This window comes from Nerophis lumbriciformis, linkage group LG20 (assembly GCF_033978685.3).
Source record: "Nerophis lumbriciformis linkage group LG20, RoL_Nlum_v2.1, whole genome shotgun sequence".
NCBI lineage: Eukaryota > Metazoa > Chordata > Actinopteri > Syngnathiformes > Syngnathidae > Nerophis > Nerophis lumbriciformis.
The window spans coordinates 30,837,501-30,859,414 of NC_084567.2; the positions used below are offsets into that span (position 1 = coordinate 30,837,501).

A 21,914-nucleotide genomic window follows, 5' to 3' on the forward strand; every position below is an offset into this window, starting at 1 on the left:
AAGAGGCTAGTGAACTCTGACATGAGGAAAAACAAGGAGAGTTATAGTACCTTTCCTTTTCTCTTTGTCTCTTATCTCCTGATCAAATCTGTATTTTACTTGAAAAAAGTAAATAAATACCACTTTTCCTCCGATTCACTTTAAAGTTGACTTTCTCCATAACTTTATTTTTACTTATATATTTTTTTCTCACTCTTTTGTGTTTTTTTTCCTTTTTTATCACTTCTTTCCATATCTCCCTTCCCAAATGCACAGAAAACAAACACTTCCATACCTTAGAGGTGGCCGGCCAACACAACAGGAGAGGATTAAGAAAGCAAACAAGGAGAGGAGCTGACTGAAAAGAGGGATGATCCGTAGATGTGTGCTTTTCTAAGAGCTCCAGTTTCAGATTCATTGATAAACTCTTACTAGCCGAGGGTCATTCAACCAGTCATTATCGTTAATCCCCTCTGACAAATGGTTTTAAGATTATAGGTGCTTTGTTATTATGATATGCTAAAGTGCTAAAGTATAATTAGTGTTGATTGTTGACATTCCCTCAGTTGAAAGGTGAATGAACAAACAACAAAGGCTTTTAAAAACACGAATACGTTGAATGTGCATTAGACTTAGACTTAGACAAATGAGACAAATGTGTGGAAATTGTAGCTCTGTTACAAAAGATGGACAGGGTAAGGATGGAAAGGATAATGCATGTATAAAGTAGACTAAAAATGTACCATAGTAGCAATATAAAATATAACATATAGGGGTGTAACGGTACACAAAAATTTCCGTTCGGTACGTACCTCGGTTTAGAGGTCACAGTTCGGTTCATTTTCGGTACAGTAAGAAAACAACAAAATATAAATTTTTGGGTTATTTATTTACCAAATTTGCAAAATCTTCCACCAAAAATATTTTTCTTAGTGGAATATTTGATGTGAAGTTATCGGAACCTTGGATATGTTGATAATTCATAATAACTTTGATTTTGATTTAATATGATGTTTTGAGCAATGACAGTTTGAAAGAAAAAAAAAACTGCTTTTTTTATTAGTCAACATTGCAACATTTTCTTTTCTTTTTTCTTTTTTCTTTTTTTGCAACATTTTCTAAATTACATTTAACCTTTATACTTTATTTCACTTTTGTTATGTTTTTGTTTATTTTAATAGTATTTTTAGAATGTGCCGTGGGCCTTTAAAACATTAGCTGTGGGCCGCAAATGGCCTACAGCTAGCGGCCCACAGCTAATGTTTTAAAGGCCCACGGCGCGGGGCACACTTTTGACCCCCCTCCTATAAATAATAAAGAAAATAAATCTGATAAATCTATCGATAAAAAGCAGAGCCTGGTGACGCATGCGCGTTTATCATAACTCTCTCGCTCTCTATGTCTCTGCCCCTCCCTCACGAATGCTGCTGCACACATAATTTGTTTTGTTTTTAACCCCTTTTTAACCCTGAACGTACATTGAAAATACACGCAACTTTAACTCAAAATACCGTCAGTCTACCCCAGGGTAACTGTGGCTATGAAAGTAGCTTACCACCAGCAGGTGTGAATGAATGATGGGTTCTACATGTAAAGCAACTTTGGGTACTTAGAAAAGCGCTATTTAAATCCCAGGTATTATTATTATTATTATTTGAGGCATTTAAGAAACTCCGCCCTGACAGCTCTGCAAAAGAGGACATGTCCGGTGAAAAGAGGACGTATGGTCAGTCTTTTCACCGGACGTATGGTCAGTCTATCGTAGCCCGGTCGCTGCTAAGATGCCGTTTGTTGTGCCTCAGTGTGCATTGTTTACACAACGTGCGTTACGCTACTTAATATGTCCTTGTGGAAACTCGTTCGGTACACCCCCGAACCGAACCGAAACCCCCCTACCGAAACGGTTCAATACAAATACACGTACCGTTACAGCCCTAAAAACATACATATTATATATACAGTATATAATATATACTGATATAATATAATATAATATGATAATATAATATGTTTATATAATATAGACAATATAAAACAAATAGTTTGGCCGGCTTTCCGGATTAGTTTGTCAATCCGGTTTAAGTCCCTTTTTGCTAGTGCTGCTCCCCCAACAAACCACTGCAAAGTACAGGGCACTGGCCACAACAAAAATAATATTATTTGATATTTTACGGTAATGTGTTAATAATTTCACACATAAGTCGCTCCTGAGTATAAGTCGCACCCCCGGCCAAACTATGAAAAAAACTGCGACTTATAGTCCGAAAAATACGGTAATTTGTAAAGCCTGTTCAAATCAGGAGTAAATAGAGTCTGTACTCCAAAACAGCATCATTGTCACTTTCAAAAACGTGTTAGTTGTCCTCTAAGCCCTGAAAAATTGGGAGTAGTTGGATGTGGGTCAGGTTTGATGGACAGTTTCTGACACCGGCAAGGTTGAGGCTGACAAGAGGTTTCGTTCAAGACACGTCTTGACAAAATGAGACCATCCTCTGCTTCGGACCAAGGTCGTGATATCGTGAGGCTGCTTGACCCCTGCTAGTCATAATATCAGCGAGCTGCTGAGACGATTGGAGGACATTGTGTGCCTCCCTGGAGCCAGAACCCTGGAGGGAGTGGGGAAAACAAGATCTTTGGTTTCACATTTGACTAGACTATAATTAGAGAGAGAGATTAGAGCGTAGCTGATGTTGCCACAAGACACACATCCGCTCATCTGTGGCCCTTTGCATAAAAAATGAAGGCAGACAATAATCCCGCAGCTCATTGACAATCTGTAGCACAGCCCGATACCCTCAACACCTTCTCGTATGCTACTCACGTCTCCCTCAGCCTTAACATGTCAGCTGTGCATCAAACAATTTCCTTTCCGTTTTCACCTAGTTAAAGATCAGCTGACTGCACGCCATCCTGTCAACAGGAAGCGGTGATCTGGCTCGTTATCTCATTACTGGCCTGAACACTGTCAATTCATGTCCTGCCAAGCTAAATAAACCCGTTGTGCTGTTTGGCAACCTTGCCGGCTCATCCTGCTGCAGGCTTGAACACAGTCCCTACGCTGTGCCCCCACCGCTGTCACGGCGTTTGTGTCAATGAACAGAAGTGAAGCATCCAAGGCATCCCTGGTGATACAGATCCAAGGCTCATTAGCAGCTACAGTGACACGTTATGGCTTCAATCACAGACGCTGAAAGCCTCACATATGCAACCGTACACCTCTGGGAATATATGTTGACAAGCATTTTCCTCTGGAATGAGTGTCGTATCCTTGCTGAGCTTGGTCTTTTCCACATCAAATAAATATTGGCCAAAGCGTTTTAGACTCAGGCTATGTCTACACTAAGTCGGATAACCCCTTAAACGAATAATTATTTAGCCTAAGCCCCGTTTCAGCCACACTAAACCAGCGTTTAAAGGGGAACATTATCACAATTTCAGAAAGGTTAAAACCATTAAAAATCAGTTCCCAGTGGCTTATTTTATTTTTCGAAGTTTTTTTCAAAATTTTACTCATCACGCAATATCCCTAAAAAAAGCTTCAAAGTGCCTGATTTTAACCATCGTTATATACACCCGTCCATTTTCCTGTGACGTCACACAGTGATGCCAATACAAACAAACATGGCGGTTAGAACAGCAAGGTATAGCGACATTAGCTCGGATTCAGACTCGGATTTCAGCGCCTTAAGCGATTCAACAGATTATACATGTATTGAAACGGATGGTTGTACAGATTACGCATGTATTGAAACGGATGGTTGTAGTGTGGAGGCAGGTAGCGAAATTGAAATTGAAGAAGAAACTGAAGCTATTGAGCCATATCGGTTTGAACCGTATGCAAGTGAAAACGACGAAAACGACACGACAGCCAGCGACACGGGAGAAAGCGAGGACGAATTCGGCGATCGCCTTCTAACCAACGATTGGTATGTGTTTGTTTGGCATTAAAGGAAACTAACAACTATGAACTAGGTTTATAGCATATGAAATACATTTGGCAACAACATGCACTTTGAGAGTGCAGACAGCCCAGTTTTCATCAATTAATATATTCTGTAGACATACCCTCATCCGCTCTCTTTTCCTGAAAACTGATCTGTCCAGTTGGAAATGCATCTGCTTTGAGTGTCGCAGGATATCCACACATTCTTACCATCTCTGTCGTAGCATAGCTTTCGTCGGTAAAGTATGCGGAACAAACGTCCAATTTCTTGCCACTTTCGCATCTTTGGGCCACTGGTGCAACTTGAATCCTTCCCTGTTCGTGTTGTTACACCCTCCGACAACACACCAACGAGGCATGATGTCTCCAAGGTACGGAAAACAGTTGAAAATACGGAAAATAACAGAGCTGATTTGACTCGGTGTTTGTAATGGGTTTGAGAAAATGGCGGATTGCTTCCCGATTTGACGTCTCCAAGAGCGAATAATAGAAAGGCGTTTAATTCGCCAAATTTCACCCATTTAGAGTTCGTAAATCGGTTAAAAAAATATATGGTCTTTTTTCTGCAACATCAAGGTATATATTGACGCTTACATAGGTCTGGTGATAATGTTCCCCTTTAAGGTTCCCCTCCTCGGACAAATTTTTACACGGGTACGCATACTTGCCAACCCTCCCGATTTTCCCGGGAGACTCCCGAATTTCAGTGCCCCTCCCGAAAATCTCCCGGGGCAACCATTCTCCCGAATTTCTCCCAATACCCACCCGGACGACAATATTGGGGGCGTGCCTTAAAGGCACTGCCTTTGGCGTCCTCTCTCCCCTGAAAAGGAGACTATTATATATGTCTCCGTTATCCATAGGTTTATCTATAACCCATAAAGTAGGCAGGCACGGAGCTATTTCTCAGCGTGTGTTTATTCCAGCCGGCACGTTAATACACTGACACACAACATCCGGATTCCCATCATGCATTGCTTCAATACGACGGCAAGTAGTAATGTCCAAAAACATAACAGAGACGAAGCAGAAGAACGAAGAAGACACATGGCGATGACGAGTAAGAAGAAGAAGTACGCTTGCAAGTTCCAAAAGGATTGGAAAAAATAATTTCAGTTCATCCAGGACAGCTCGAAGGGGAAGGGGTATGCTGCCTGCAAATTTTGTAGATCAGACTTCTCCATTGAACATGGTGGCCGAACGGATTTATATACTGTATATATATATATATATATATATTTATATATATAAGAATTTCTTGAAAATATATACACGCCCCCACACTTCAACTAACCCCCCCAGCCTCGTTGGATAATTTTTTACCTGGGTAAGTGCGCCGTGTATTTCTTGAATCTCCGGCTCTTAGCTCTGTATGGACTCAATGATCGTTTACAAACTGAGTTCGGAGAGGAAGTGACGCCAGTGATGTGCATCTTCGATCGATAGACAATTATACCTCAATTATACAATTATACATTTACACACCAATGCCTGAGAAGGAGCAGGATGAAGAAAAATCTTATATTTTCCTGCCCCCTTCAACATAATACGTAGTCTTACTTAATGGATATCATACAAACCAACAAATACATCCAAATATAATGAAAACAAACAAAAAACACACCAAAAAAAACAAATTTTTGACCTGCTTCCACCATTACATAACATGTAATGGTGGTTCTTTGGTCAAAATGTTGCATAGATTATGTTTTACAGATCACCTTCAAGCCGCTTTCTGACAGTAGGTTCAGGGTGTGCAGTTTTGTGGGCGGTCTTGGAGGAATTGTCCCGGCCTTGGCTGCTACCGCAAATAGTGCTCCAGGGTTGTAATAATAAATTGAGTAATCAAACAAGAGTCAAAGCCAGTTGTATCCTTTTTTAATATGCTGGAATGTTTAAAATTAAAAGATTGCAAACCAAATAGTTAGAGATGTCCGATAATATCGGCCTGCTGATATTATCGGCCGATAAATGTGCCAAAATGTAATATCGGAAATTATCGGTATCGTTTTTTTTTTTTATCGGTATCGTTTTTTAATGTTTTTTTTTTTTTTTTAATTGTTATTAAGTCAACATAAAAAACACAAGATACACTTACAATTAGTGCATCAACCCAAAAAACCTCCCTCCCCCATTTACACTCATTCACACTCATTCACACAAAAGGGTTGTTTCTTTCTGTTATTAATATTCTGGTTCCTACATTATATATCAATATATATCAATACAGTCTGCAAGGGATACAGTCCGTAAGCACACATGATTGTGCGTGCTGCTGGTCCACTAATAGTACTGACCTTTAAAGGCCTACTGAAATGCGATTTTCTTATTTAAACAGGGATAGCAGGTCCATTCTATGTGTCATACTTGATCATTTTGCGATATTGCCATATTTTTGCTGAAAGGATTTAGTAGAGAACATCGACAATAAAGTTCGCAACTTTTGGTTGCTGATAAGAAAGCCTTGCCTGTACCAGAAGTAGCAGACGATATGCGCGTGACGTCACAGGTTGTGGAGATCCTCACATCCGCACATTGTTTACAATCATGGCCACCAGCAGCGAGAGCGATTCGGACCGAGAAAGCGACAATTTCCCCCTTAATTTAAGCAAGGATGAAAGATTATTGGATGAGGAAAGTGAGAGTGAAGGACTAGTGGGCAGTGGGAGCGATTCAGATAGGGAAGATGCTGTGAGAGGCGGGTGGGACCTGATATTCAGCTGCGAATGACTAAAACAGTAAATAAACACAAGACATATATATACTCTATTAGCCACAACACAACCAGGCTTATATTTAATATGCCACAAATTAATCTCGCATAACAAACACCTCCCCCCTCCCGTCCATATAACTTGCCAATACAACTCAAAACACCTGCACAACACACTCAATCCCACAGCCCAAAGTACCGTTCACCTCCCCAAAGTTCATACAGCACATATATTTCCCCAAGTCCCCAAAGTTACGTACGTGACATGCACATAGCGGCACGCACGTACGGGCAAGCGATCAACTGTTTGGAAGCGTACTCACGGTACCGTGTCTGCCCATCCAACTCAAAGTCCTCCTGGTAAGAGTCTCTGTTGTCCCAGTTCTCCGCAGGCCAATGGTAAAGATTGACTGTCATCTTTCGGGAATGTAAACAATGAAACACCGGCCGTATTTGTGTTGCTAAAGTCGGCCGCAATACACCGCTTCCCACCTACAGCTTTCTTCTTTGCTGTCTCCATTGTTCATTGAACAAATTGCAAAAGATTCACCAACACAGATGTCCAGAATACTGTGGAATTTTGCGATGAAAACAGAGACTTAATAGCTGGCCACCATGCTGTCCCAAAATGTCCTCTACAATCCGCAACGTCACGCGCTGGCGTCATCATACCGAGACGTTTTCAGCAGGATATGTCGCGCGAAATTTAAAATTGCACTTTAGTAAACTAATCTGGCCGTATTGGCATGTGTTGCAATGTTAAGATTTCATCATTGATATATAAACTATCAGACTGCGTGGTCGGTAGTAGTGGGTTTCAGTAGGCCTTCACAGTTAATTTTACTCGTTTTCATTAATTACTAGTTTCTATGTAACTGTTTTTATATTGTTTTACTTTCTTTTTTTATTAAATAATTTTTTTTAAATTTATTTATATTATTGTATTAATTTTTTTTTAAAGTACCTTATCTTCACCATACCTGGTTGTCCAAATTAGGCATAATAATGTGTTAATTCCACGACTGTATATATCGGTTGATATCGGTATCGGTTGATATCGGTATCGGTAATTAAAGAGTTGGACAATATCGGAATATCGGATATCGTCAAAAAGCCATTATCGGACATCCCTACAAATAGTACATCATTACACATGAAACTCTTAATTGTTGAATTGTTAAACTCAACACATTGTTGTAAGTTACAACAAATATATTTATCTTGGGAGCAATCAGAGTCAACCACATGTTCTCCCATCTATTCCAAAGTTTTACGTATCATTGCAGCAGTTATCTTTTCATACGGGGTGAGCACTACTTTATCTCTGGTCCCCATGGCTCTTTTGGCCATGCTGTACATCTTTTTCACCTTCTTCCTGATACTTCTTCTTGATGTACTACCACGTTTCTTAACTGTTCCTGTGTGTGGTTCTCTGACTTCTCAGCACTGACAGCATTGCACACTTTATCCAACTCAACCCTTTTTCGTTTGCTGAAAATGTTAACGGACAGTGTGCCAAAAAAAGACATTTACTTGGATTAATGTGTACACCATTTTTTTGTAGGAAATCCACTCAATTCTTAATGCATGAGGTCCCTGAACTGGGTGTTGTTGATATTTGGTGTTGTAATGCTTTATTTTTGTGTACCATCCCTTATAAGTATGCTAATATTTACTCATTTCTTTCCATAGGTTTTACCGAGGGGATTACCACATTGACGTCTGCATAAACGATTACCTTGACGTGTACTGTCCGCATTACATCAGCCCGGTGTCGGATGAGCGGGCAGAGCGCTACGTCCTGTACATGGTGAACTACGATGGCTACAGCTCCTGTGACCACACCGCCAAGGGCTTCAAACGCTGGGAGTGCAACAGGCCCTTGTCCTCGAACGGACCGCTCAAGTTTTCGGAAAAGTTCCAGCTCTTTACACCATTCTCATTGGGCTTTGAGTTTCGTCCTGGCAGAGAGTACTACTACATCTGTGAGTATAACAATTATTGGACGTATGGATTTGAGTCATTGAAAGGAATTCTCGTAATACCATATTTTATAGTTTGTAACAATGGTGGTTTTAGGTTTTATTTTTGGACAATACTGTTTATCATGCATTTCTTCATGGATGACTTTTAAACTACCGTATCTGTATATATACTTACAAACCCCAAAACCAGTGAAATTGGCACGTTGTTTAATTCGTAAAAAAAAAAGTATATAATGATTTGCAAATCTTTTTCAACTTTTTCAACTTATATTCAATTGAATAGACTGCAAAGACAACTTTTTTTTTTTTTTTTGCATCAGAATTTAATGGCTGCAACATATTGCAAAAAAGTTGGCACAGGGCCATTTTTACCACCGTGTTACATGGCCTTTCCTTTTAACAACACTCAGCAAAACGTCTGGGAACTGAGGAGACCAATTTTTTAAGTTTTTCAGGTGGAATTCTTTCCCATTCTTGCTTGATGTACAGCTTAAGTTGTTCAACAGTCCAGGGGTTTCCGTTGTGGTATTTTAGGCTTCATAATGCGTATAGTACCCGCACTTTTTTACTATTAAGCCACGCTGTTGTTACACATGGCTTGGCATTGTCTTGCTGAAATAAGCAGGGGCGTCCATTATAACGTTGCTTGGATGGCAACATATGTTGCTCCAAAACCTGTATGTACCTTTCAGCATTAATGGTGCCTTCACATATGTAAGTTACCCATGCCTTGGGCACTAATACACCCATACCATCACAGATGCTGGCTTTTCAACTTTGCGCCTCTAACAGTCCAGATGGTTCTTTTCCTCTTTGTTCTGGAGGACACGACATTCACAGTTTCCAAAAACAATTTGAAATGTGGACTCTTCAGAACACTTTTCCACTTTGCATCAGTCCATCTAAGATGAGCTCGGGCCCAGCGAAGCCGGCGGCGTTTCTGGGTGTTGTTGATAAATGGCTTTCGCTTTGTATAGTAGAGTTTTAACTTGCATTTACAGATGTAACGACCAACTGTAGTTACTGACAGTGGTTTTCTGAAGTGTTCCTGAGCCCATATGGTGATATCCTTTACACACTGATGTCGCTTTTTAATGCAGTACTGCCCGAGGGATCGAAAGTCCATAATATCATCGCTTACGTGCAGTGATTTCTTCAGATTCTCTGAACTTTTTGCTGATATTACGGACCGTAGATGGTGGAATCCCTAAATTCCTTGCAATAGCTCGTTGAGAAATGTTGTTCTTAAACTGTTCTACGATTTGCTCATGCATTTGTTCACAAAATGGTGACCCTCGAGCCATCCTTGTTTGTGAATGACTGAGCATTTCATGGAATTTATACCCAATCATGGCACCCACCTGTTCCCAATTAGCCTGTTCACCTGTGGGATGTTCCAAATAAGTGTTTGATGAGCATTCCTCAACTTTCTCAGTCTCTTTTGCCACTCGTGCCAGCTTTTTTGAAACATGTTGCAGGCATTCCATTCCAAATGAGCTAATATTTGCAAAAAATAACAACGTTTTCCAGTTTGAACGTTAAGTATCTTGTCTTTGCAGTCTATTCAATTGAATATAAGTTGAAAATAATTTGCAAATCATTGTATTCTGTTTTTATTTACGATTTACACAACATGCCAACTTCACTGGTTTTGGGTTTTGTAGATAAGTGACCAAAAAGATGGACTTTTTGGACTTTTCTGTATACATTCTCACAGTGTTTCCTCCTAAAATTGTAGAACATGAAATATGCTGAGCTTTCCTTGTATTTGTTAAATGTTGGCCATTCATTAAACGGAAAAGCTGTCGACTGAGAGCTCCCACTATAGAATAACCATCAACAAGCCTGTACAAACATCTTCCCAATGTAAATATTTAGTTCCGGTTCCTGGGAGTGAAGGACAAAATACTTTCACTCGGTAGAGAAGGTTGTTCTGTTGCTGACCGGCTGAGCTCAGTTTTCTTTTTCCTCCCCGTGAGAAGACTGAAGAAAACAAGCAGCTGGAAAGTAATGTTTTCACCGGTGATGTCACTGCCCTGTGAGGGCAGGAAAGAAAGAACAACCTAGATATTGTCGCTCCCTGTTGGAGATCTGAAGTATCCATCACACTTTCAGGTCAAAGACGGTGATGAAGTGGTGACATATTTATTTCATTGGCAACAGTCCCTTCAAAGGGAATCTGGATCAGGAATAGAATATTTCATGGTTTACTAATCTCACAAACCCCTTAAAGTTTGCTTTTTCACAGTCTGTAATGCTAATGAACTTCAATGATGATTACAACATTGGTCTGTTTGAAGCTGGACCTCCATGCGGATAATAATTTGACTTTAGTTTTTTTAAGTACAAAACCCAAAACCAGTGAAGTTGACACGTTGTGTAAATGTAAATAAAAACAGAATGCAATGATTTGCAAATCCTTTTCAACCTATATTCAATTGAATAGACTGCAAAGACAAGATACTTAACGTTCGGACTGGAAAACTTTATTTTTTGTAAATATTAGCTCATTTTTGGAATTTGATGCCTGCAACATGTTTCAAAAAAGCTGGCACAAGTGGCAAACAAGACTGAGAAAGTTGAGAAATGCTCATCAAACACTTATTTGGAACATCCCACAGGTGAACAGGCTAATTGGGAACAGGTGGGTGCCATGATTGGGTATAAAAGCAGCTTCCATGAAATGCTCAGTCATTCACAAACAAGGATGGGGCGAGGGTCACCAGTTTGTCAACAAATTGTTTAAGAACAGTTCAAGAACAACATTTCTCAACAACTTATTTGCAAGGAATTTAGGGATTTCACCATCTACGGTCATCAAAAGGTTCAGAGAATCTGGAGAAATCACTGCACGTAAGCGATGATATTACGGACCTTAGATCCCTCAGGCGGAACTGTATCAAAAAACAACATCATTGTGTAAAGGATATCACCACATGGGCTCAGGAACACTTCAGAAACCCACTGTCAGTAACGACAGTTGGTCACTACATCTGTAAGTGCAAGTTAAAACTCTCCTATGTAAGGCGAAAACCGTTTATCAACAACACCCAGAAACGCCACCGCCTTCGCTGGGCCCGAGCTCATCTCAAATGGACTGATGCAAAGTGGAAAAGTGTTCTGTGGTCTGACGAGTCCACATTTCAAATTGTTTTTGGAGACTGTGGACGTCGAAAAAAGAGGAAAAGAACCATCCGGATTTGTATAGGCGCAAAATTGAAAAGCCAGCATCTGTGATGGTATGGGGGTGTATTAGTGCCCAAGGCATGGGTAACTTACACATCTGTGAAGGCACCATTAATGCTGAACGGTACATACAGATTTTGGAGAAACATATGTTGCCATCCAAGCGACGTTATCATGGACGCCCCTGCTTATTTCAGCAAGACAATGTCAAACCATGTGTTACAACAGCGTGGCTTCATAGTAAAAGAGTACTAGACTAGCCTGCCTGTAGTCCAGACCTGTCTCCCATTGAAAATTCGGAGACAAGAGAGTTCGGAGACCGCGAACTGTTGAACAACTTAAGCTGTACATCAAGCAAGAATGGGAAATAATTCCACCTGAAAAGCTTAAAAAATTGGTCTCCTCAGTTCCCAAACATTTACTGAGTGTTGTTAAAACGAAAGGCCATGTAACACAGTGGTAAAAATGCCCCTGAGCTAACTTTTTTGTAATGTGTTGCTGCCATTAAATTCTAAAGGTAATGAATATTTGCAAAAATAAATTAAGTTTCTCAGTTCAAATCAAATCAAATCAAATCAACTTTATTTATAAAGCACATTTAAAATTTACCACAGGGGTAGCCAAAGTGCTGTACAATGGACAGGTTAAAAGATAAAACGAGTACCGAGCAAACACAACACAGCACAACACAAACAGAACACGATAAAAAATAAATAAATAAAAATAGAATAAATAAAAACATAAAAACATAAAAACAGGTTCACAGCAGGTGTATTATGGGGCGCCATTGCAGGATGGATATCACTCAGTGTTAAAAGCCATGGAATAAAAGTATGTTTTTAAGAGAGATTTAAAAACAGGAAGAGAGGAGGCTTGTCTAACACTCAGAGGTAGGTCGTTCCAGAGCTTGGGAGCAGCAACGGCGAACGCTCTGTCACCTCTAAGCTTCAGCCTTGTGTCAGGGACCGTCAACAGCAGCTGATCGGCTGATCTTAAGGATCGGGTGGGGCAGTAAGGCTGAAGAAGGTCGGAGAGATAGGTTGGCGCGAGGTTGTTTAGTCATTTAAAAACAAATAAAAGGAGTTTAAAATTGATTCGATAACACACAGGGAGCCAGTGAAGGGACGCTAAAAACATTACAAATCTTGTCTTTGCAGTCTATTCAATTGAATATAAGTTGAAAAGGATTTGCAAATCTTTGTATTCTGTTCTTATCATACAGTAAATGCATAAAATAACCAAACTTCATGAATGTTTTGTGACCAACAAGTATGTGCTCCAATCACTCTATCACCAAAAAAACAAAAGAGTTGTAGATATTATTGGAAACTCAAGACAGCCATGACATTATGTTCTTTACAAGGGTATGTAAACTCTTGATCGCGACTGTATGTATCGGTGTCCTATTCCAGACTTGTAACAATAGATTATTTGCTCTGGGATCCTGAAAGTGACATTCTGTCTGCCAGGCTCAGTGAGACAGATACTCCTTTCTCCCCGTCCATGGTGATTGTCACTGCCCTCAGGCTGGGGGGGAAGTAGAGGCGGAACCACGTCAAATAGATGACACCTGTAGTTGGCAACCGGCCAAGTCGTCTGGCAGACAGAATATAAGCAGAGCAGTATCGCCAGCTGGCCCAGTAAGGCCAAAGGCTACCAAGTAGACTATGAAGTCAGTGCTGCCGGCTTCTCAAGGCCTCGGAGGGCGGCATGTTTTTCTTCCAGATCCTTAGTAGAGCAGTGGAAGCCCGATCCTAATCTCGGGATAGGAATCCAATTTTCAGAGGAGACAGTTGAGAGTCTGGCTCTCCCCTTGTGAGAGTAATGACTGACTTTTTTGTAAAGCCCCAAACGCTTGTGTGCGCCCAGCACGGATCTACATTGATAATGGCGTGGGCTTAGCCAGAAAAGGACCCCTGCATGGTTTCCTTTAGCTTCTCGCTGCAAAACAAGGAATAAAGGCTTTGTGCGCAGAGATAAACCAATCCTTGCATGTCTGACACCACAGTGTTTATATCAGGTTCTCGCTAATTCACCCGACTGAAGCGTCTTACACGGCTTCTAGGCCTCATGACTGCGAACCAACATGAAATGACAGCCGCACATTTTTGGTCAGTTGCAGACCATTTTTTGTAAAATGCATCCATTTTCCAATAATTGATGTCCTAACTCAGTCTATTTTGCCTGGTGTCACATTGTAAGACTAATTAGTTTCATGTGAAGACCACGATTCCATGCACTCATGGCTGGCTGGCTGAAATATTGTGTAAATTATTTTATAACATGTTCTGTTCGAGTTACATTTTATTAATACACAGAGAAAGTTAAAACATTGCCATGCAGCAATATGAAGACCATTAAACAACACGTAATGTACAGAATGTCAGAAGGATTTATTCTGGTAGAAAGATCACATATTACATTACCAAACATATTTGATAATGGAATCATGCTCATAACAATGCACATTTTGTGTTATTAATGTGTGAAAATGGTATTTTTACCTGGAAGTGTAGCTCCTCCTCTGAATACAAGTGCTCCTAAAGCAACAATACAAATTCTGTATTTGTACAAAATACTAATTTTGGTAAGGCACAAACACACTGCGAGTATTTTTTTTTAATTCGTTTTTTTATTGTCATTAAAATCCTATTTGGTTTGAGCTGTTTAAAAAAGCATAATGTTTAAAACATATTTCATGAAAGGAAATTAATTGTCCAGTCATGGTGTTAAAACTTGGAAAATTATTAACACTTATTAGTCATGAAAAATTATATCTATCCGTGATTAATTTTGACTTAATCGCGATTATTTGACACCCCTAATATATATATATATATATAATATATATATACTAGGGGTGTAATGGTACACAAAAATTTCGGTTCGGTACGTACCTCGGTTTAGAGGTCACGATTCGGTTCATTTTTGGTACAGTAAGAAAACAACAAAATATAAAATTTTGGGTTATTTATTTACCAAATTTGTAAACAATGGCTTTATCCTTTTAACATTGGGAACACTATAATAATTCTGCCCACGTTAATCAACATTAAACTGCCTCAAGTTGTTGCTCAGATTAAATAAAATGACAAAACGTTTCTTCAATCCAATCCAATCCACTTTATTCATATAGCACATTTAAACAACAAAAATTATTCCAAAGTGCTGCACAACAATATTAAAAACAATATTAAAAACAATATTAAAAACAATAATCAAATATTATCCTTAGCTCCACCAATGACTGAATAAAAACAAAAAATAAATAAATATAGAATCAATATAAGAACAATATAAAAATAAATATGATTAAAAACGATTTTAAAGGGAAAAAACAATTTAAACAGTAAATGGAAATCAAAATGTATAAAAAAAACAAAACACAGAGGACAACAGAAGACAGAGGACCACACAACTCATGTAGTGTTAAAAGCCAAAGAAAAGCGTTATACAAGTATAACCCATTTATCATTTTTATTATGTAAATGTTATATTTTTATCAACATGTGATAGCAGGGACCCTGCCATTCAAAACTAGGCTGCTGCATTACTAATGGTTAATGTAACTATAACTGAAAAAATAGTACAATAGCAATAGGAGAGACTATTCATCCCTGAACACCATGGAGTTCATGTAGGCATATATATATATATATATATATATATATATATATATATATATATATATATATGTATATATATGTGTGAAGTGAATTATATTTATATAGCGCTTTTCTCTAGTGACTCAAAGCGCTTTTACATAGTGAAACCCAATATCTAAGTTACATTTAAACCAGTGTGGGTGGCACTGGGAGCAGGTGGGTAAAGTGTCTCGCCCAAGGACACAACGGCAGTGACCAGGATGGCGGAAGCGGGGATCGAACCTGGAACCCTCAAGTCGCTGGCACGGCCACTCTACCAACCGAGCTATACAGCCCCACATATATATTGATCACATTTATTTTGATTGATATTGCTATTCATTGTACCACCGAAACTCAACTTAATTAGTTTTTACAAAAACCGGATATAAATTAGTAACGAATAAACCACAACAAGTAAAATGATAGTAATAACAATACATTTAATTAAATGTAATCGCCTGTTTTACCTTTTGCACTTATTTTTCCAAATTTTTGTCCAATAACATTTTATAAAATGTGTCTTAATTACAGTAAATGCAAAAATCTTCACATTTATTGGTGTACACAAATTGTCCAGGGTGTTCCTTCCGCCCAAAAGGCATAAGTGGTAGAAGATGGATAGATGGATGTATTAAAATGCAAATGACAGTCAAAACCTGATCTGCAAAAAAAAAAAAAAAAAAAGTTTAAAACAATATTAGGAAAAGTCACCAGACCTCATCTCTGCCAAATCTTGCATGACAACCATGAATGTAACAATAATCTTTGCTTTTATACCCGGAGATAATTGTGCCATGTTGAGATCAAGGTCTGTGACATGTGACACCTTAGGGTGTCTAATTGTACACATAGTTGTTGAAAAGAATATCAACAGCTGTGGTTTTTTCTCTCTTTGTGATCAAGTCTGACTTCATTTCCAAGGCCTTTTTAGCATTCAACAACACGACTGTTGCTGTCGACTGTTACAAAAGGTAAACATGGTTGGTTATATAGCTAGGAGCTCCAATAGTAACATATAGGAGCGTTCCAATCTTCTTATTACTGTTTGGCTCTACCAGTACTTTGGCCTGAGCGCTTCTCTTCCTCACCTGTCTCTGATTGGGGCACACTTGTTTGGGGTTGCCAATCAGGCCCCTTTATATGCCAGCTCTGCCCTTACAGGACTGGGTTATTATGATTTGCATCATTGTGTTCTGTTTGCTATTGTAAGTGTTGTCATGCTTTCCCTATGCTTGTTGTGCACTTCCCTGCTGCACTTGATCTTGTTTGAGTATTAACCTCTTAAGGCCCAAGCTGTTTGTTTCCATGTTTTTTTTATTTCTCTTTGCTATTTGAGCTTATTGGACCCTAATTAGAATAAAAACTAAAAATCATATTTTAATACGATGTACTTAGTCCATAAGTGCACAAACGTGTACTTCATGTGTAGTGACATGCAATTAAGTGTCCACATAAGTGGCCATAAGACCCCAATTCAGTAGTGTACACAATTTTGGAAGTAAGAGCTAAAAAGTGCTGTCCACACATGTGGCCAACTAAGCCTTTAGAGGTTAAAGCAGCCATGTGGCAATGTGATGTATCAAAATGTTCCTAACATTCTACACTACAAACAATACCATACCAACTTTATTTATACAGCCCTTTAAAAACAAGCACAGTTGAAAAACAAAGGGCTGTACACCACAAAGAATTAGAGGCAAAGGACAGACTACAAATCAACATTTAAAACAGAAATACAAATACACATTTAAAAAGCAAATATAAATTACCCTAAGAACAGTTTGTTAGATAAAAAAAAGTTTAAAAGTTAAAAACAGTTCAAAAAGTTAAAAGCTAAAACAGTTCAAAGTCTCATGCTGGGTTAAAAGCCAGTGAATAAAAATGAGTTTTAAGATAATAATACACTACAGGCCAAAAGTTTGGACACACCTTCTCATTCGATGTGTTTTCTTTATTTTCATGACTATTTACATTGTAGATTGTCACTGAAGGCATCAAAACTATGAATGAACACATGTGGAGTTATGTACTTAACAAAAACAGGTGAAATAACTGAAAACATGTTTAAATTCTAGTTAATTCAAAATAGCCACCGTTTGCCCTGATTACTGTTTTGTACACTCTTGGCATTCTCTCGATGAGCTTCAAGGGGTAACGGCGTGATTAAAATGTCGGTCATGGTCAAAAGTTTACATACACTTGTAAAGAACATAATGTCATGGCTGTCTTGAGTTTCCAATAATTTCTACAACTCTTATTTGTTTGTGATAGAGTGATTGGAGCACATACTTGTTGGTCACAAAAAACATTCATGAAGTTTGGTTCTTTTATGAATTTATTATGGGTCTACTGAAAATGTGACCAAATCTGCTGGGTCAAAAGTATACATACAGCATTGTTGATATTTGGTTACATGTCTCTTGGCAAGTTTAACTGCAATAAGGCTCTTTTGGTAGCCATCCACAAGCTTCTGGTTGAATTTTTGACCACTCCTCTTGACAAAATTGGAGCAGTTCAGCTAAATTAGTTGTTTTTCTGACATGGACTTGTTTCTTCAGCATTGTCCACACGTTTAAGTCAGGACTTTGGGAAGGCCATTCTAAAGCCTTAATTGCAACCTGATTTAGCCATTCCTTTACCACTTTTGACGTGTGTTTGGGGTCATTGTCCTGTTGGGACACTCAACTGCGCCCAAGACCCAACCTACGGGCTGATGATTTTAGGTTGTCCTGAAAAATTTGTTTTAACTGTCTCATTTACTCTCTGTAAAGCACCAGTTCCATTGGCAGCAAAACAGGCCCAGAGCATAATACTACCACCACCAAGCTTGACGGTAGGCATGGTGTTCCTGGGATTAAAGGCCTTACCTTTTCTCCTCCAAACATATTGCTGGGTATTGTGGCCAAACAGCTCAATTTTTGTTTCATCTGACATCACATGGACAAAGATAAGACCTTCTGGAGGAAAGTTCTGTGTTTGGTAGCTTGTTTCCATAGTTTCCTAACTGCTCCCTCTTTCCTTTTGTTTACTGTTGGTTTCCATGGGCACTAACTCTCCACACCTGCCTTTGTTTAGTAATTAGTGTTCCCACCAGGTGGGTTGGTTAATCACTCCCCTTTACAGTTTTCAGTCACCCAGCACAAGTTGGTCAATGGGTCAATGCTCGCCTTTGAGTGTTTTTCCCTGATTCTAGAATTCCTAGGTGACCATTTGATTCTTTGCTCCATGCTTGTTTTTGCAGTTTTTGTCCTGCCTTAGATAATTAAAGACTGAATCCTACCTGCACTCTGCTCCTGCTTGTCTGCAGCCATGCGTTCCCAACGTAACAGATTGACCCAGCCACTTGTGCCGGGTGACTGAAAACCATAAAGGGGAGTGATTAACCAAAACACCTGGTGGGAACACTAATTACCAGACAAAGGCAGGTGTGGAGAATTAGTGCCCATGGAAACCAACCGTAAATGAAAGGGGGCAGCCAGGAAACAGACTAAAACATAGGAAACGAGCTACTGAACATAAATCTCGCCATGACCCGGGTAACGGTTAGTCACCTGAAATGGTTTTCACTTCACAGGTGTGCTTGAAGCTCATTGAGAGAATGCCAAGAGTGTGCAAAGCAGTAATCAGAGCAATTTTGAAGAAACTAGATTATAAGTACATAACTCCACATGTGTTCATTTGATGCCTTCAGTGACAATCTACAATGTAAATAGTTGTGAAAATAAAGAAAACGCATTGGGTTGTACGATATACCGGTATTAATATAGTACCGCGGTACTAATGAATCATTTTGGGTACTATACCGCCTCTGGTTTACGAGCACACGAGCATGTTCGGCAGCGCACAATCACAGAGTACTTACAAACAGACAAAAAGGGAGAACGGACGCATTTTGGCTTAAAAACTAACGATAAAGGTGACGTTATAACACTGAAACGCCTGCAGTGTTGTAGCTACTTCTAAATCACTAATCCTCGCCTCCATGGCGACAAATACAGTACGTTTCTTACAAGTATCATCCCTGCAGGACGAGGAACAGCTAAACATGCTTCACTACACACCGTAGCTCACCGGCGTCAAAATGTAAACAAACGCCATTGGTGGATCTACACCTAATATCTGCTGTAATGATACCAAGTACAGGAGCGTATCTAGTCGATACTACTATTATTACGTCAATATTTTTTGGCATCACAACATCTTCTTTCGTTTTTAAAAAAAAATGTATGTTATGTTTATAAACTCATGAAATATGTCCCTGGACACATGAGGACTTTGAATATGATCAATGTATGATCCTGTAACTACTTGGTATCGGATTGATACCCAAATGTGTGGTATCATCTAAAACTAATGTGAAGTATCCAAACAACAGAAAAGTAAGTGATTATTACATTTTAACAGAAGTGTAGATAGAACATGTTAGAAGAGAAAGGAAGCAGATATTAACAGTAAATGAACAAGTAGATTAATAATCATTTTTTACAGTTTGTCCCTCATAGTGTTGACAAAATAATAGAATGGAAAATGACACAATATGTTACTGTTTTAAATTAATAATGTAAAGTATCCAAACAACAGAAAAATAAGTGATTATTACATTTTAACAGAAGTATAGATAAAACATGTTAGAAGAGAAAGGAAGCAGATATTAACAGTAAATGAACAAGTAGATTAATAATACATTTTTACAATTTGTCCCTCATAGTGTTGACAAAATAATAGAATGTAAAATGACACAATATGTTACTTTTTTAAATTAAATTAGGAGCCTGTGACAGTCTGTCACTGTCGGGGTTCCATGGACCACCAAGGACTGACATGACTGGAGCAGTTTTGACTTTGTTATATTATTTCAATAAAACTTTAGTGCGGGCTGGGTCGTTTTTCAGCTCCTTCCTCTTCCCACTGCTCGCTCTTCCGGTTACTTTTCAACCGCCATCGTCGTCTCCGTATGCCTCTCGCTCTCTCCCGCTCTGCATCCGTTGCTGGCTCTCCAACTCCTTCTCTCCCCTCGTTCTCGGCTGCCACCCTTTTTACACACTGAGGGGGGAATTACACAATTGTGCCCAGCCGGGCGATCCACGCACCTGAGGTTCATTACGGCGTCGATCCCGGCGCGCCGGCCACGCCTCCTCGCCACCATCTTGGAGTCGGCCCCGGCGTGCCCTGCCTCGCTGTCGGTCTGCCGGCCACGCCTCCCCACAGAGCCGTTGTTTTTTTACTTACTATTAAAAGATAAGTTGTCTTGTATGTTCACTATTTTATTTAAGGACAAACTTGCAATAAGAAACATATGTTTAATGTACCCTAAGATTTTTTGTTAAAATAAAGCCAATAATTACCGTATTTTTCGGACTATAAGTCGCAGTTTTTTTCATAGTTTTGCCAGGCTCCAGTGCGACTTATGTTTTTTTCCTTCTTTATTATGCATTTTCGGCGGGTGCGACTTATACTCCGAAAAATACGGTACCCCTTTATTTAGAAAAGTATCGAAAAGTACCGGTTCCAATATATTGGTATCAGGACAACACTAGCCTGTACTGTATGTATTATGATTCCTCCTGATATCGTAGCGGTTTATTATCAGTATCGGCCAACACTCAAGGCTCCAATATCGTTATTGTATTGGAAGTGAAAATGTTGTATCGGGACACTCCTAATAATAAAGTACCGGTAGTTCCAGACACTGTCACAATCAGACTTAAGAAGAGAGAGTGAGTGAGGAGATTGTGGGATAAAAACTGACACAATATGGAATATAAATATTAGGTACTCAGGTTATGAGATGCATAAACTAAAACACAACAATGTGAATAGAATTAAACGGAATGTTGCGACTGTGCAGAGTCAATTGTTTTTAATAGTGTGCCAAGCAATGACGTTAAGCTTTTCAATGAAAAAGAAACCCCGAAAGTCAAACATGGGAAAGTTTACAACAGTTAGGTTAAATTTATGTTTATTTTTTCACAGCTTCCCTCACTGACGCCAAAGGACGAAGGAGCTGCCTTCGACTCAAAGTCTTTGTTCGGCCACAAAGTAAGTAGCGCATTGTTTTCCATTTCGCTGTGCAGTAGCTAGTGATCGGACTGTAGATGAATGTCTTTTAACAACACGTCTGCTCTTTGTTTTTAAAGACAATTGTGCGCGAAACTCTGGAAACGTACAGGAAGGGCTCGACTTTGACGACAATAGTCACAACAGTCTAGAACCCAGAGGTTGGTGAGATAATACAGTGTGTGTGTGTGTGTGTGTGTACCCTTCTTGAGACATCAACAAGGAAAAGTACCTTCCATATGAGGTGAACAAGTTAGGATCGAAAACCATTGCATCTAGTAGAGAGCCAAATACTAGAGTCCGTGAACATTGCTCCAAAGTCAGGATTTTTTTTTTTGTTGATTTAATGTGCATACAAAAGTAAACATTGACAGGTGCAAAGGCAGCAATATATGATCAAACAA

General features: G+C 39.2%; 1 protein-coding gene across 1 annotated transcript in view; it reads left to right on the top strand.

Moving 5' to 3' along the window:
* The window catches only part of LOC133619637 (ephrin-A5b-like), a 158,952-nt gene that overhangs the window by 128,967 nt on the left and 8,071 nt on the right, over positions 1–21,914 (top strand). The window contains exons 2-4 of the mRNA XM_061980794.2: positions 8,328–8,620; positions 21,427–21,492; positions 21,591–21,671. Coding sequence (XP_061836778.2) covers positions 8,328–8,620; positions 21,427–21,492; positions 21,591–21,671 — 440 coding nt within the window. The remainder of the gene's footprint in view (positions 1–8,327; positions 8,621–21,426; positions 21,493–21,590; positions 21,672–21,914) is intronic.